This window comes from Balaenoptera musculus, chromosome 3 (assembly GCF_009873245.2).
Source record: "Balaenoptera musculus isolate JJ_BM4_2016_0621 chromosome 3, mBalMus1.pri.v3, whole genome shotgun sequence".
Taxonomy (NCBI): domain Eukaryota; kingdom Metazoa; phylum Chordata; class Mammalia; order Artiodactyla; family Balaenopteridae; genus Balaenoptera; species Balaenoptera musculus.
In genome coordinates this window covers 158,507,905-158,521,284 of record NC_045787.1, presented here as the reverse complement: position 1 = coordinate 158,521,284, position 13,380 = coordinate 158,507,905, and the positions used below count along the sequence as shown (strand labels likewise).

At 59.3% G+C, this 13,380-nt stretch overlaps 1 protein-coding gene across 4 annotated transcripts; it reads left to right on the top strand.

The window, feature by feature from the left end:
- Positions 1-658: 658 nt before the first annotated feature.
- On the top strand, positions 659-13,165 carry PIK3R2 (phosphoinositide-3-kinase regulatory subunit 2). 4 transcript variants are annotated; one of them, XM_036848111.1, is made up of 16 exons: positions 659-785; positions 2,589-2,842; positions 6,162-6,254; positions 6,601-6,642; positions 6,751-6,882; positions 6,976-7,186; positions 7,681-7,766; positions 7,917-8,025; positions 8,115-8,213; positions 8,362-8,542; positions 8,645-8,770; positions 9,807-9,949; positions 10,180-10,356; positions 11,185-11,256; positions 11,433-11,603; positions 11,931-13,165. In XM_036848111.1, the coding sequence occupies exons 5-16, from the start codon at positions 6,768-6,770 to the stop codon at positions 12,136-12,138; spliced, it is 1,698 nt and encodes a 565-aa protein (XP_036704006.1). In that variant the 5' UTR covers positions 659-785; positions 2,589-2,842; positions 6,162-6,254; positions 6,601-6,642; positions 6,751-6,767; the 3' UTR covers positions 12,139-13,165. The 4 variants fall into 4 exon arrangements, with proteins under 4 accessions (XP_036704006.1, XP_036704003.1, XP_036704004.1 ...); XM_036848108.1 differs by having other exon boundaries at positions 2,589-3,336; XM_036848109.1 differs by lacking the exon at positions 6,162-6,254 and having other exon boundaries at positions 2,589-3,336.
- Positions 13,166-13,380: the final 215 nt, after the last annotated feature.

The window sequence follows — 13,380 nt, the reverse complement described above, 5'->3', positions numbered from 1 at the left end:
CCGCATCTGGACAGGCTTTGGACTAGTTCTCCCTACCCGAGAGAGTTAGTTCAGCTGTTTCCGGATGCTCTGGGCTACCACGGAAACCCCGGCTTTCAACCCCGGCTCCTTCTCGGCTCTCAGCTTGTTTCCTGAAAAGCGCAGCTTTCTGTCTGAGCCCCTCCCCCCAACTCTGCCGCATCCATTTCCTGAGTTCTGGGCCACCTCACTCGCCCTCTGGAGCCGTCCATGCTTCGGCAGTTTCCGGAAGCTGGTGGTCGCCTCTAGATCTAAGTTCGCAGGGCCTCATTTGGGACCGAGCACCCTTGGTTCTTTCCAGAAACTTTCCGAAGTCTCGGGGCCCAGCCTCTGTTCTGCCGGTCCAGGGGGAGCGCGCTCGGTCATTTCCGGAATCGCTCGGGCATCTCTGAGTCCAGCCGAGCCTAGCCGAGCTCAGCCTCGGAATTATTCATCTGACCCGATTATGTTCGGCTGTTTCCGGAAATGATCGGCTATATCGGGGCGCCCCACCCCCACCCCCGTTACCCTCCAGTCCCGCGGGAGTACGTTCGGCTCTTTCCGGAAGCATTCGAGCGTTCCCAGGCTCCGCCTCGGCCTCGTTGCACCCTCCCGGCCCGAATACGCTCGGCCGTTTCCGCCGGGGGCGGGCCCGACCATTCGGAACCTCGGCGGCGGCGGAGGTGGGGATCCCGCGGCTGCGGCGACGGCGGCCGCGGTAGAGCCACGGGTCTGGCTCGGCTCTGCGTGACGGCGGCCGCGGCAGCAGCGGTGGCGGCCGCGACCAGGTAAGTCCGGGTTGGTCCGCGTGGCAGGCCGGTCTGGGGGTTCGGTCAGATGCGGGGCGCCCAGGCAGAGTGTGGGGCCACGGTGGAAGCCAGAATGCGAGCAGGGCTGCATCGGGCCCCGCGGGAACTGGGGGCCGCAGGGAGCGGGAGGCCTCTGGCTCGACCTGGCTGCGTTGCAGCCTTCCCCGGACGATAGGGGTGGAACGGGGGACCCTAGGCAGAGATAAGGGGTTGGAGCTGCGGCCCTGAATTGAGGGAGGCCCTGCTGGGAGTGGAGCATTGAGCAGTAATGAGGGGCGCCCAGGCATTGTGTGGGGCATAGTGGGGTGCAAGACGGTAGAGGGTCGACTCCACTTCCGGCCCCTGGGCCGGGCTGCGGGGTCCACGCAGGCCCGAGTGCGCGTCTGCACACGCGTGAGCGCGCAGGCCCTGAGTCCAGCCGCCAAGACCCCAGCCAGGCCTGGCCTCTCCACCCGCCTCTTGGATTCGGGGAGCGCTGGTTCCCAGGCGCGCACACCGGGGCGTGTGCAAACGTGTGCTCAGCTGGGCGCGGAGGCGGGCAGGCAAGCGGATTTAGGCGGTTTCCTGGACGTCCCCCTCGCTGGGCCTCAGTTTCCCCACCTGTAGAGTGGGGGTACAGGGGCCAGGGAGCGGGTAAGTTGGGGCGTCCTGGAATGTGGAGCTTGTGCCCCCAGCTCGGACACGTCTTGCTGCTCCCGTGGTCGAGGGATACAGTCTGACCCTCTGCCTGGCACTCGAGGGCCCTGCATGGTCTGCGGCTCTCTTAAAGCCACCCTGAACTCTTGGCAAGCATTTCTTGCTGTCAAGTCTTTGCCTGTACTATTTCCTCTGGCCAGTGCCCCCTCCTCTCCTCTGTGAGGACCTGCCCCTAGGAAAAGCACCGCCTACCACCCCCCAACCTCTCTGGAGGACTGAACCTGCAGGGCTGAGATTGAGAATGTGTCTGTGCTGGGCTGTGTCTCCCTGAGACTGGGGGCTCCTAAGGGGTGATCATTGCCCCTGCATCCAGCAGCCTCCCTCTTGGCAGTTGCAGTGCCCTCCTTCCCTCCACCCTTTACTGGCTCCATGTCTACCCTGGAGCTAAGGTCCTCTTGGCCTCCCACCACCCCCCTTCTGTTTTGAGTACCTACTGTGGGCACCAAACTGAGCAATGTCTGGACACCGCCCCCCCCATTCCCTCCTCCCCCGCAGAGATCAGAGATCCATTTGTTTGGACTCACCTCTAGCCCTTTGCCTGTGCTGGGGCCTCTGCTTGTACCTCCTTTCCTACCGCCTTTTGCCCCTGACGCCTCCTTCTGTGCTCAGCTGGCTCAGTCTCTCCTCGGGGCTCCCACAGCACCCTGAGCATCGCCCATTACACCCTACCCACTCTGGGTATAACTATCTGTCATGTGGCTGCTGCCTCCTCTCATCTATCCTGGGCCTTGTGAAGTTGGACGGATCTGAGTTTTTGAGTCCTGGCATCCTGGCCCATTGAGTTGTCCAACAAAGACCTCCCTGCTCTGAGCCTCAGATTCCCCATCTCTAACAGGGATGATGAAGAGCTTGTTTACTGAGCATGCAATATGCCCGGGGCAGATTCTTTGGAGCTCTGCCCCCAACAACCCCAAAGGAGGTCTATTATTGTACCCATTTTACAGCTGGGGAAACTGAGGGAGCAGGGACTGGCCCCCCAATTACCCAATGAGTCAGGGGATTCTAACCTGGTGTTTGGGCCCATCTCTGAGTTGGGGGTGGCAGGAGTCCAAACTGGCTGATGCTGCCCTGCCCCTCTCCCCCTAGGTCGGCGTCCCGAGCCGAGCATGGTGACAGCCTGTGCCCTCGGCCCCCTCGCCTGGCGCAGCTGGAAGAGCCGCCAGCCTCGGGAGCCGATGGCCCCCCACGTGAGGGAGTGAGCGGCCCAGCCCAGCCCTACGGATTGAGGGGGGACGCAGCGGCTGAGTGACCTGAGATCACGCTGCTGCCGCCCCCCTCCCACCAGTTGACGAATGGTGGACCGAGCAACGAGTGACCCTTGTCAGGGTCGTGGAACAATGGTGGGAAGCAAGGCGTGAGCATCCCCTGTGGTCACCTGTAACTTCCTGGTGGAAATAGAGGTCTGAGTCCCCAAGCCCACCCAGCGGACCCTCCTGGCCCCCACCCCAGGCTGATGGGGCCACTGGGGCCCCGAGCAGCCACCTGACCATCCATACCCCACCCTGCCCAGCCATGGCTGGCGCCGAGGGCTTCCAATACCGTGCGTTGTACCCGTTCCGCCGGGAGCGGCCGGAGGACCTGGAGCTGCTGCCGGGCGACGTGCTGGTGGTGAGCAGGGCAGCCCTGCAGGCGCTGGGCGTGGCCGAGGGCAGCGAGCGCTGCCCACAGAGCGTGGGCTGGATGCCTGGCCTCAATGAGCGTACACGGCAGCGCGGCGACTTCCCTGGCACCTATGTTGAGTTCCTAGGGCCTGTGACCCTGGCCCGGCCTGGGCCTCGCCCACGTGGCCCACGCCCACTGCCTGCCAGGCCCCGAGATGGGCCCCCTGAGCCAGGTGAGCAACAGGTAGGGCCCCTGGCAGGGCTGGGGAAAAGGGGGAGTGCCCTCAGACCCTCAGTATCCTCTTCTCTCCCATGAGGCAATGGTGCTTCTTCCAGGAGAGGAGGAATAAGGACATTTGGTTGGTCGGCAAGTGTTCATTACACTGCCGTCAAGGGCTGGATGCAGTTCATGGCACTGGGCACCGAGTGGTGGACACAAGGCCTGGCCCTGCCCTCATGGGGCTTCCGGTTCAAGAAGTGATGAGAACGTGATTAGGTGATGACAGATGCTGTGAGGAGGAAGCCTCTCAGGAGAGATGGGGGTAAAGGGCTCCGGGCAGCAGGTACAGCGAGGACAGAAGCCCTGAGGTGGGAATGTCATGACGGGTTCAGGGAACAAGCCATCAGGTGGAGCGGAGTGAGGAAAGGGGCAGGGTCCTCACCTCAAGGACTTCGTGTGATTGATTTTGAGGACAATAGGGAGTGTCCAGTAAGATTCAGGGGCTCAATTTAGCTTCATCTTGTGGTTTGCAGACAGAATCCCTTGAGGAACCCCCTTTGTTGTAACCCTAATTTTCCCGTTTCCAAAATGAAGAGAGCCAAAAAGCCCAAAGAAGGTGGGCTACTCAGTCGAGGCCACGCAGCACAGTGACGTGTGAGGACCCTACATCCCTCCCCAAAGAGACCCTCGGCCATCCCTACTTCCAAAGAGTATCCTGGGAGTGGAGAATCAGGGCACTGAACGTACGCTGCAATTGCTGCGTGCCGGGCTGTATGCTGGGCAGGGCGTGTGGCTTCCAACCAGGGAAACCGAGGCTCAGCTTGTGGGGAGGAGGCTGATGAGTGCTGAGCGCCCGGCGTGGTCTGCTCCGACCCTCACAGCCGCCCAGTGAGGCCCTGTGTACAGATGTGGAGACCAAGGTGCAAGGGGGTTGAACCACTCGCTCAGGGGCAGTCACCCAGTGAAGGCCAAAGCCCCTGGGAGGCACCGTGGCCCCACCCGACGGCCTGCCTGGTTTTGTGCCCGAGGGACACTGATGCCCAAAGAGGGTCAGGCCAGGGTCCCACAGCGTGGGGTGGAATGGCGGGGTGCTGAGGCAGCATGGTTGCTGGCTTGGGCTTTGCAGCATCTGGCGTCTCCAGGGCCAGTGCCTGCGTCCCGCCTCGGCCTAGAGGAGCAGGAGGAGGCCCCATCCGGGCTCCCAGCCAGAATCTGCCTCTCCCCCTGGTAACAGCCGCCTCCCTCCTGCGCCTGGCCTGGGTCCAGACACCACACACATCCCCGCTCCAGGCGGCCACCCAGCCCCACCCTCCAAATCTTCCAGGACTATATGACATCAGCTAGGACCAGCCCTCTCCAGGCCTCAGTTTCCTCATCTGGAAATGGGGGGTACTAGTCCTTTTGTTCAAGCCCCGACCCTCCAGGATCCTGGGACCACCAGGCAGCAGGCTGCAGCTGCCTTCCCTCCATTCAGCTCCACGCAGGGAGCTGCGTGCCAAACCCTGATGTCACCTGCGCCCCCGTCTGGCTGTGCACCCACGGGGAGGTTGCTCCCTCCCTGAGCCTCAGTTCCTCATCCGTAAAATGGGGATAATGCCTATCCTGATGGGACCTCCCTCCATGCTTTGCAAACTGGTCACAGGCAAATTTCAAAGTTGAATTTCAGAGTCCCCATACCAGCTGGGATGTCACCCACCTCCCCTTGTTCGCTCACTTTTTTTTTTTTTTTTTTTTGCATTTTTGACACAGCTGGGCCTTTCTTCAGCTCAAGGCACCACCTGGCCCATCACTCAGGGAGGCCCCGCAGGCCCCGGCTTGCTCCTGCTGTGTGCCAGGGCGTCCCCGCCAAGGGCCAAAGCTGCATCAAATGGTGGCTGTGCAGGCAGAGTGCGCCTGAGCACAAAAGGCTGGGTGGGGCAGAAACATGGGGCTGGGGGGGGCGGGGTTGGGACACGGAAGGAGGTCAGCATTTTTAAAAGGGGGGAATTTTTTTTTTTTTTTTAAGCAAAATGACTTAGAAAATGGAGAAAGGTCCTTGGAATGAGGTGTTCTGATCCAGCTGGGGTATTTTCCTTTTACTCTCTTCAACCACTTTGTTGTTCCCACTGAGAAAGGAGAGATGATGCCATCGACCAGTTTCTCAGCTGAGGAATCTGAGGCACAGAGAGGGTGGGTCCTGTGCCTGAGGTTGCACAGCAAGCAATGGCAGAGCCCTAAACCTGCTGTATGGGCGTCCTGTGGCTGCTGTAATGAACTACCACAAACCGGTGGCCTCAAACAACAGGAGTTTATTCTCTCATGGTTCCGGAGACCAGAAGTCCAAAATCAAGGTGTGGGCAGGGCTGTGCTCTGTCCAGAGGCTTTAAGGGAGGATCTTTCCTTGCTTCTTCCAGCTTCTGGGGGCTCCAGGTGTACCTTGGCTTGTGGCCACATCACCCCAATCTCTGCCTCTCCCTTCATATGGCCTTCTCTTATAAAGACACCAGTCATTGGATTTAGGGATCTCATCTTGAAATCTTTACCTTAATTATATCCGCAAAGACCCTATTTCCAAGTAAGGTCACAGTCACAGGTACCAGAGATTAGGAAGTGGACATACCATTTGGGAGGACACTAGTCAGCCAACTATAGCTGGCCTGTGTAGTTGGGTGAATTGATATTTTAATCTAGAAAATCGTTTCCCGCTAATTCAGCCCTCCCAGCCCCACCAGCTGGGCCTTCTTTCCCCCCCTAGAGTGGTGGTCCAGATGCCAGGCACTTGGGCTGAGATGCAGCAGGCAAAGAGAGGGACCGGGGTCCTTCTAGGGACCCTGCCAACATTCTGTCCCCTCCTGCCAGGCCTCACACTCCCTGACCTACCCGAGCAGTTCTCCCCACCTGATGTGGCTCCCCCTATCCTGGTGAAACTTGTGGAGGCCATTGAGCGGACAGGTGAGCCTCGGCCTGGCTGCAACCCCTGGATTCTGCTTGCTTACCTCTGGTGATGGGCAACTCATCTCCTTCACAGGGCTGCTGGGTTCACTCTGTATGGGAAGAGGCTGAGTCTGGATGTTCTGGGCCTCCATGTTGAGTTGGGGAAGGAGTAACTCCCGGGGGGAATGTAGACCCCATCATTGCATGTGCCATGCCCTCTGCCACCATTTCCCTCCCCTCGCCCTGTTCTTACCTCTGGGAGGCTAGCAGCCACCCTAGACCCCACACGGGGGTCGAGGCAGCGTTTGAGAGCTGGCCTTGCCACGTGGGGTGGCACTAACCTACCCCATCCCCTTCCCCACAGGGCTAGACAGCTACAGGCCTGAGGCACCTGCCGCGCGCACAGGTGAGGGAAAGCTTCAGTGGGCAAGAGTGGGAGAGGAACCTGCCCCGGACGGATGATGTCCCCTCCCTGCACCCGCCTTGGATCGATGTATCCCCTTTGCACCCGCAGACTGGTCGCTGAGCGATATGGAGCAGTGGGACGCTGCAGCCCTGACTGATGGCGTGAAGGGCTTCCTGCTGGCGCTGCCCGCACCCCTTGTGACACCCGAGGCCGCGGCTGAGGCACACCGAGCCCTGCGGGGTGAGTCTGGCGGGAAGCCCGGACTGGGGAGGGCGCTGGGGCGGGCGGGTGCCGGCCCTGGTGGCTCACCCTCCCCTGGCCGTCTGTCCGCAGAGGCCGCGGGGCCCGTGGGGCCGGCGCTGGAGCCCCCGACGCTGCCGCTGCACAGCGCGCTCACACTGCGCTTCCTGCTCCAGCACCTGGGCCGGGTGGCCCGGCGCGCCCCAGCCCTGGGCCCAGCTGTGCGTGCCCTGAGCGCCGCCTTTGGGCCGCTGCTTCTGCGGGCGCCGTCGCCTCCGCCGCCGCCAGGGGGCGCACCCGACGGGTGAGAGGCCTGGGGAGGCGGGGCTGAGCCGGAGCAAAAAGGGGTGGGTCTTTAGATGGAGGAAGGGCTGGAGACGTAGCCAGGGCGGGGGTCTAGACGATGAGAAAGGAGTATGGACGGGGCCCAGCGGGGAAGAGGCCAGAGCTGTCATGATGGGCGAGCTAGGAAAGATAACAAGGGGTGGGACTTGAGGTCCAGGAAGACTCTAGCAGGGCTTGGGACAAGGTGATGGGGCCTAGACCGGAGGGCACGCACTTGGGTGGTGTCTGTACCTTCCTTCACATGCTGACTCCTGTTGTTTGTTGTATGAATACTTACTGGGCGCTAACTGCATATGCATAAACAGTAGTGGGTCTCCCACACCAGCCTGCGTCACCTACTCTTCTTCCCCTCACATGCTTTCACATAGACCCCCCGCCAGACGCGCAAGCACATGCAGGGCCCTGTGCACACCAGGCCCTACCCAGCGCTCACCACACGTCCCTTCCCTGTAGGACTGAGGCTACCCCCGACTTCCCTGCGCTACTGGTGGAGAAGTTGCTTCAGGAACATCTGGAGGAACAGGAGATTGCGCCCCCAGGTGACCTCCACCCCCTTGTATTAGCTCCTATCGTTGGGGACCAAGAATGCTGACTCGGAGCCCTGCCAGTATCAGCAGGCTTGGTTGCAATGGGAGCTGGCCACAGTATACAGTTGGTGCTCAGTGTGCATTTGTTTTCCTGTCCCCCAGCACTGCCACCAAAACCCCCCAAGGCAAAGCCAGCCCCCACAGGCCTGGTCAATGGGGGCAACCCGCCCTCCCTGCAGGATGCTGAGTGGTACTGGGGTGACATCTCCAGGTAGGGTTGTGGGGTGGAGCCACATGGTGGGCAAAGCCTGAGGGGTCGGGTCTCCCAGTGGGCAGCCCCAGTCCTGGCTGTCTCCACAGGGAGGAGGTAAACGAGAAACTGCGGGACACACCTGATGGCACCTTTCTGGTCCGAGATGCATCTAGCAAGATCCAGGGGGAGTACACGCTGACCCTCAGGTGGGGGCCTGTCCCTTCAGGGAGACCAGGGGTGAGCGTTGGGAGGGAGAACACCCAGGTCAGAGGACTGGGGGTCGCACAGCCAGTGGGACGTTGCTGGGTCTGCAGATGCTGCTGGTCGCTGACTTCCCCTCTCACCCGCCCCTAGGAAAGGTGGAAACAACAAGCTGATCAAGGTCTTCCACCGAGACGGGCACTATGGCTTTTCGGAGCCACTCACCTTCTGCTCTGTTGTGGACCTCATCACCCACTACCGCCACGAGTCGCTGGCTCAGTACAACGCCAAGCTGGACACGCGACTCCTCTACCCGGTGTCCAAGTACCAGCAGGTGCAGGGCTGGGGTGGGAGCTGGGGGCGGGGGTGGGTGGTGCCTGGCCGGGCCTGGGCCTGTTTCCCAGGTAGCTTCCCTGACAGCACCGGCTATCCCCAGGACCAGATCGTCAAGGAGGATAGTGTGGAAGCAGTGGGCGCCCAGCTCAAGGTCTACCACCAGCAGTACCAGGACAAGAGCCGCGAGTATGACCAGCTTTACGAGGAGTACACACGCACCTCCCAGGTACTGCGGGCCAGCGCACCCCGGGAGACCCAGGCACGGAAGGGCAGTGCCAAGGCCACAGGGACAGACGTCCACTTCTAGGTCACAGCAGGCTCCTACAACCAGGGACCACCCTAAAAACATAGAAATCAATGTATGTGTTTCTAAAAAAAACAAAACAGATGAAGAGGCACCAACCAGCCTCCCAGGAGCGGCTGAGCTGTGGGAGATGTCTTGGTTGAGCCTCTGGGCCTCAGTCTCCCCATCTGGAAACTGGAACCGTGAGTCTTAATTACTTCTCCATCCCCTTCAACCTGGACGTTATTCAAAATGATGATAACCGCCTGACGAAGAGTTGCCTAAGACAAAGGGTCAAGAGGTCATGGAAAAGAGCAGTGTCTTTTAAAAACAGGGAAGTGGGGGGAGGTTTTATTACTCAAAGACTGTGTTAATAAATTTCTCTTGTAAGTTGAGATGCAACTTACTCAGATTGAACATCCATCTCAAGCAGGGAATTTCTCTGTCTCCCCTGTAGTCGCTGAGCAATTTCTGTCTTGTCCCCTTTCTAGTGATGGGTCACCTGAGGTTCTAAGTGGACAAGATACCTGTCTGGGATCAATTAGGAACATCATGACCGTGGAAATGGCTTAGGCCCCCTGAGCCTCAGTTTCCCCATTAATAGTTCTGACTTTGTAAGAGGCTGTTGGGAGGTTTTATGAGATGATGCATGGAAGGTGCTTGGTGCAGCATCTACTCCGAGAAGGAGCCCCATGAATTGTAGCAACTAGATTTATCATTAATTCTCACCCGTGCTCACAGACCCAGGTATTTTTTAAGGTGCCTAAAGGAGGATCTAAAGGAAGAGGGGGTTTGGGGAGTGTGGGATTTGAAGGCTGAATAAGAGTTCGTTTGGTGAAGGAGGGGCTAGAGGAACGATGCACGCGGTGGAGGGAACAGCTTGAGCAAAGTCTCCATATCAGGTTGGGATCTGCCTTTATCCCTCCTGAGGGACTTGCGGGGAGTCCCAGGAGGTGCTCAGATTTACTCCCTCCTCCAGGAACTGCAGATGAAGCGCACAGCCATTGAGGCCTTCAATGAGACTATCAAGATCTTTGAAGAGCAGGGCCAGACACAGGAGAAGTGCAGCAAGGAATATCTGGAGCGCTTTCGGCGTGAGGGCAATGAGAAAGAGATGCAGAGGTGAGTCTGGTTCCTCTGCCCTGCCCTACCGCACCTTCATCTGACACAGCGCAAGTGGGGAAAGAAAGGAAACAGAAGGGGCAGCCTGGGTTTCAGGGGAAGAGAGGGTCGGTTGAAATGGTTTTGAAGGATGAATAGGAGTTTGCCAGAAAGAGCAATCAGGGAAACAGCATGTCCAAAGGCTTAGATACTGGAAGCCATCTGAGGCCTCTGAGCCACTCCTCCTACAGGATCCTGCTGAACTCAGAGCGACTTAAGTCTCGCATTGCTGAGATCCACGAGAGCCGCACAAAGCTGGAACAGGAGCTGCGGGCACAGGCCTCCGACAACCGAGAGATTGACAAGCGCATGAACAGCCTCAAGCCAGACCTCATGCAGCTGCGCAAGATCAGAGACCAGTACCTCGTGTGAGTGCCTGGCTCTGCGCTCACCCGTGGATCCCCCCGTTAGTGCAGGGGCACCTGGCGAGGTGACCTCTGCATGCATCTCACTCTTGCTTTCTCCACCAGCTAGCCCCACCTAGTCTCCTAGCCCCCTCGTCTGTCCACCAGCCCCTTCCCTCTCGATCAGGCCCCTCCCATCCCCCTCAGAAGGGCTCCCTGTGCGGCGGCCTCAGCCTCAATTGTGGAATGGGAACACTGCTCTCACGAGGCCGGGCCACTGGGAGCCTCCGATAGGGTCCACTCCATGAATGCCAACTGTGCAGCTCAGCACACGGTGCCCAGCCTGAGCCCAGGATCCCTCCTCTGCCCACTGACCCACTGAGGACTTCGTCAGCGGCTTCCTTCTTCCGCCTGGGTCTTTGACGCTCATGTGCACCTGTTGTGTGCCAAGCACCCTGCACACGTTAGCTCACTTGGTCCTTTCAAAGTCCTTTGTAAAGCTGCCCTGTGCAAAGGCGCACCACTGTGCAGTCCCCGGGACTGAGCCTCTGATAGTGATAAGACCTTGCCATGATGGCACAATCCAGGGTCTCAAAAAGTGTTAACAGAAACATAATAAATAGGGGGGTTCCCTGGCAGAGCTTGGGGAGTCCATCTGGGTTCAAGTGGTCCTTGGCCAGGCCAAGGCTGACCCCTTGTGGCAACCAGGGGTATCACACCCAGAACCTGCACTTGTCAGCCCTTGCCTCCAGGCAGGCTGGCCTGGCCCATGGTGGCTCACCCTGCCTGTGTTGCAGCTGCTGTTCCTCTACCAGCGGAGCAGCAGGAGCCCACCTTTCCTCTTCCCCCCAGGTGGCTCACTCAGAAAGGTGCTCGGCAGAAGAAAATCAATGAATGGTTGGGGATCAAGAACGAGACTGAGGAGTGAGTGACCACTTGGTTGGGGGGGGGGGGAGGGGTTGTCCCAGGGGAGGGGCCATTTTTGGTGGGCTTTGCAGAATGAGTAGGAGTTCACCACGGAGGGAGAGTTGTCCAGGTGGCAGGGGGACCTTGGAGGCTAATGAGTAAGTGACCAGGGCTCCTCCTTGCCTCCCCCGCAGCCAGTACTCACTGATGGAGGATGAAGATGATCTCCCCCACCATGAGGAACGCACGTGGTATGTAGGCAAGATCAACCGCACCCAAGCTGAGGAAATGCTGAGCGGCAAGCGGGATGGCACCTTCCTCATCCGTGAAAGCAGCCAGCGGGGCTGCTATGCCTGTTCTGTGGTGTGAGTGCCTGGCGAGGGAACGGAGAGTGGACTGAAGGTGGGGAGGAGGGATCCGCCCATTCCTTCCGAGAGCTCTCATTGAGTGCCAACTGTATGTTAGGCCTCGAGAAGACAGTCAGGAAGAAGCCCTAGATTCTTGGGGACAGGGGAGGAAGCTGGAACAGTATCAAAGCAGGAGATTGCGGGGTCTGGACCGGGTCAGCATCCAGCATCCAGGAAATGGGGAGATATGGGTGCCAGGCAGGGTCACCCGACAGGAGTTGGGGGACGGGGCTGGGAGAGCCTGGTGGGGGCCCATCTAACCCACCCCTTCGCCTGCACCCACAGGGTGGACGGTGACACCAAGCACTGCGTCATCTACCGCACCGCCACAGGCTTTGGCTTCGCAGAACCCTACAACTTGTACGGGTCACTGAAAGAGCTGGTGCTGCACTACCAGCACGCCTCGCTGGTGCAGCACAACGACGCGCTCACCGTCACGCTTGCCCATCCTGTGCGCGCCCCGGGCCCCGGGCCCCCACCTGCCACCCGCTGAGCTCTGAGCAGGAGAACTGGCCCGGCTGGGGTGGCAGCTACATCCGCGGTCTCCATCTTTTTGAACCTATCTCTTCTTTCTTGGGTTTTCTCCATCTCTCTCGTCTTTGTGAATTTCTCCAGGTCTATCTGTTTTTCTCTTCCTCTCTCTGCAATTCTGTCTCTCTCAGGTTCTCCTCCGTGTCTGCCTGTCTCTCCATGTCTCTTTCTCTTGAGTCTCTATCCGTCTCCCGCTGTCACGCTTCGTCTCTTTCTAGCTCCATCTGTCTGTCCTCTCTTTCCCTCTTGGTCTCTGTCCCTCTATGTATCTGTGGTGGGGGTCCCGCCTCCCCCACTCCATCCCCCTTCCCCCACCAGTACTGCCCTCCCTGCAGCTCTGGCCACCCACACCCCTGTGCCCTGCCCCTGACAGGCCCCCGGGGTCCCCAAAGCCCCACCTTGGCTGCACCTGCCATGTTTACAGAGGCCTCCGGGCTGTGCGGCCCCGACCTGGGTACCCCGATTTTTAAGCCATAGACCTGGGATCAGGGCAGGAAGGAACTTCGCTTGGCCACTTCCAGGAACCTCATCCGTGACATTTGGGGCCAGGCGGGACCTGCCCCACAGACCCCAACTTCCCCTTCAAATCCTGAAGTGAAACCCGGTTAACACCATGACGGGGCTGCTGCCAAGAAGTAACCCCAAAAAAGAAAATAAGTAAAAATAAACTCATGAGCTGACCCCAGGCCTCCCAGGAACTGAGGCCACCAGCACCTCTGGGGCAGCCGACACGCAGCGCTGCCCACAGCACCTCTACGCGATGCAGACTCAAGGCTTCTTCTCAATCATGTCGGGCTCTGATTTTATTTTTCCTCGACTGTACGTAAAGCCCTCTTTTCTCTCCTCTTTTGGGACGAGAGCCCTGGTTTTCTACGCCGCCCACGGACCCCCATCCCACCCCACCTCCTGCCTGCCTGGCCAGGCTGGCAGGCGGGTTTTGTATGGTACGTTGATACTGATGTGGATATAAAACATTGAACTTGATGGATGCTTCTGTCTTTGGTGACAGGCTTCTTTAGCTCCGGGCTGCCAAACGAGGGCTGACAACCCCTGCCTCCTCCCCGCCTCCACCCCCAACCCCAGTTTATTTTTTTTATTTACTTATTTTTTATTTTATTTTATTTATTTTTTGCCTGCGTTGGGTCTTCGTTGCTGCGTGCGGGCTTTCTCTAGTTGCGGCGAGCGGGGCCTGCTCTTCGTTGTG

What these genes read in the sequence shown, in the direction of transcription:
- PIK3R2 (XM_036848108.1), top strand. Translation starts at nt 3,015, where the DNA reads ATGGCTGGCGCCGAGGGCTTCCAATACCGTGCGTTGTACCCGTTCCGC. An exon ending in GGAGGCCATTGAGCGGACAG is followed by an intron (nt 6,255 to 6,600) that starts GTGAGCCTCGGC and finishes CCTTCCCCACAG; the next exon opens with GGCTAGACAGCTACAGGCCT. An exon ending in GAGTACACGCTGACCCTCAG is followed by an intron (nt 8,214 to 8,361) that starts GTGGGGGCCTGT and finishes ACCCGCCCCTAG; the next exon opens with GAAAGGTGGAAACAACAAGC.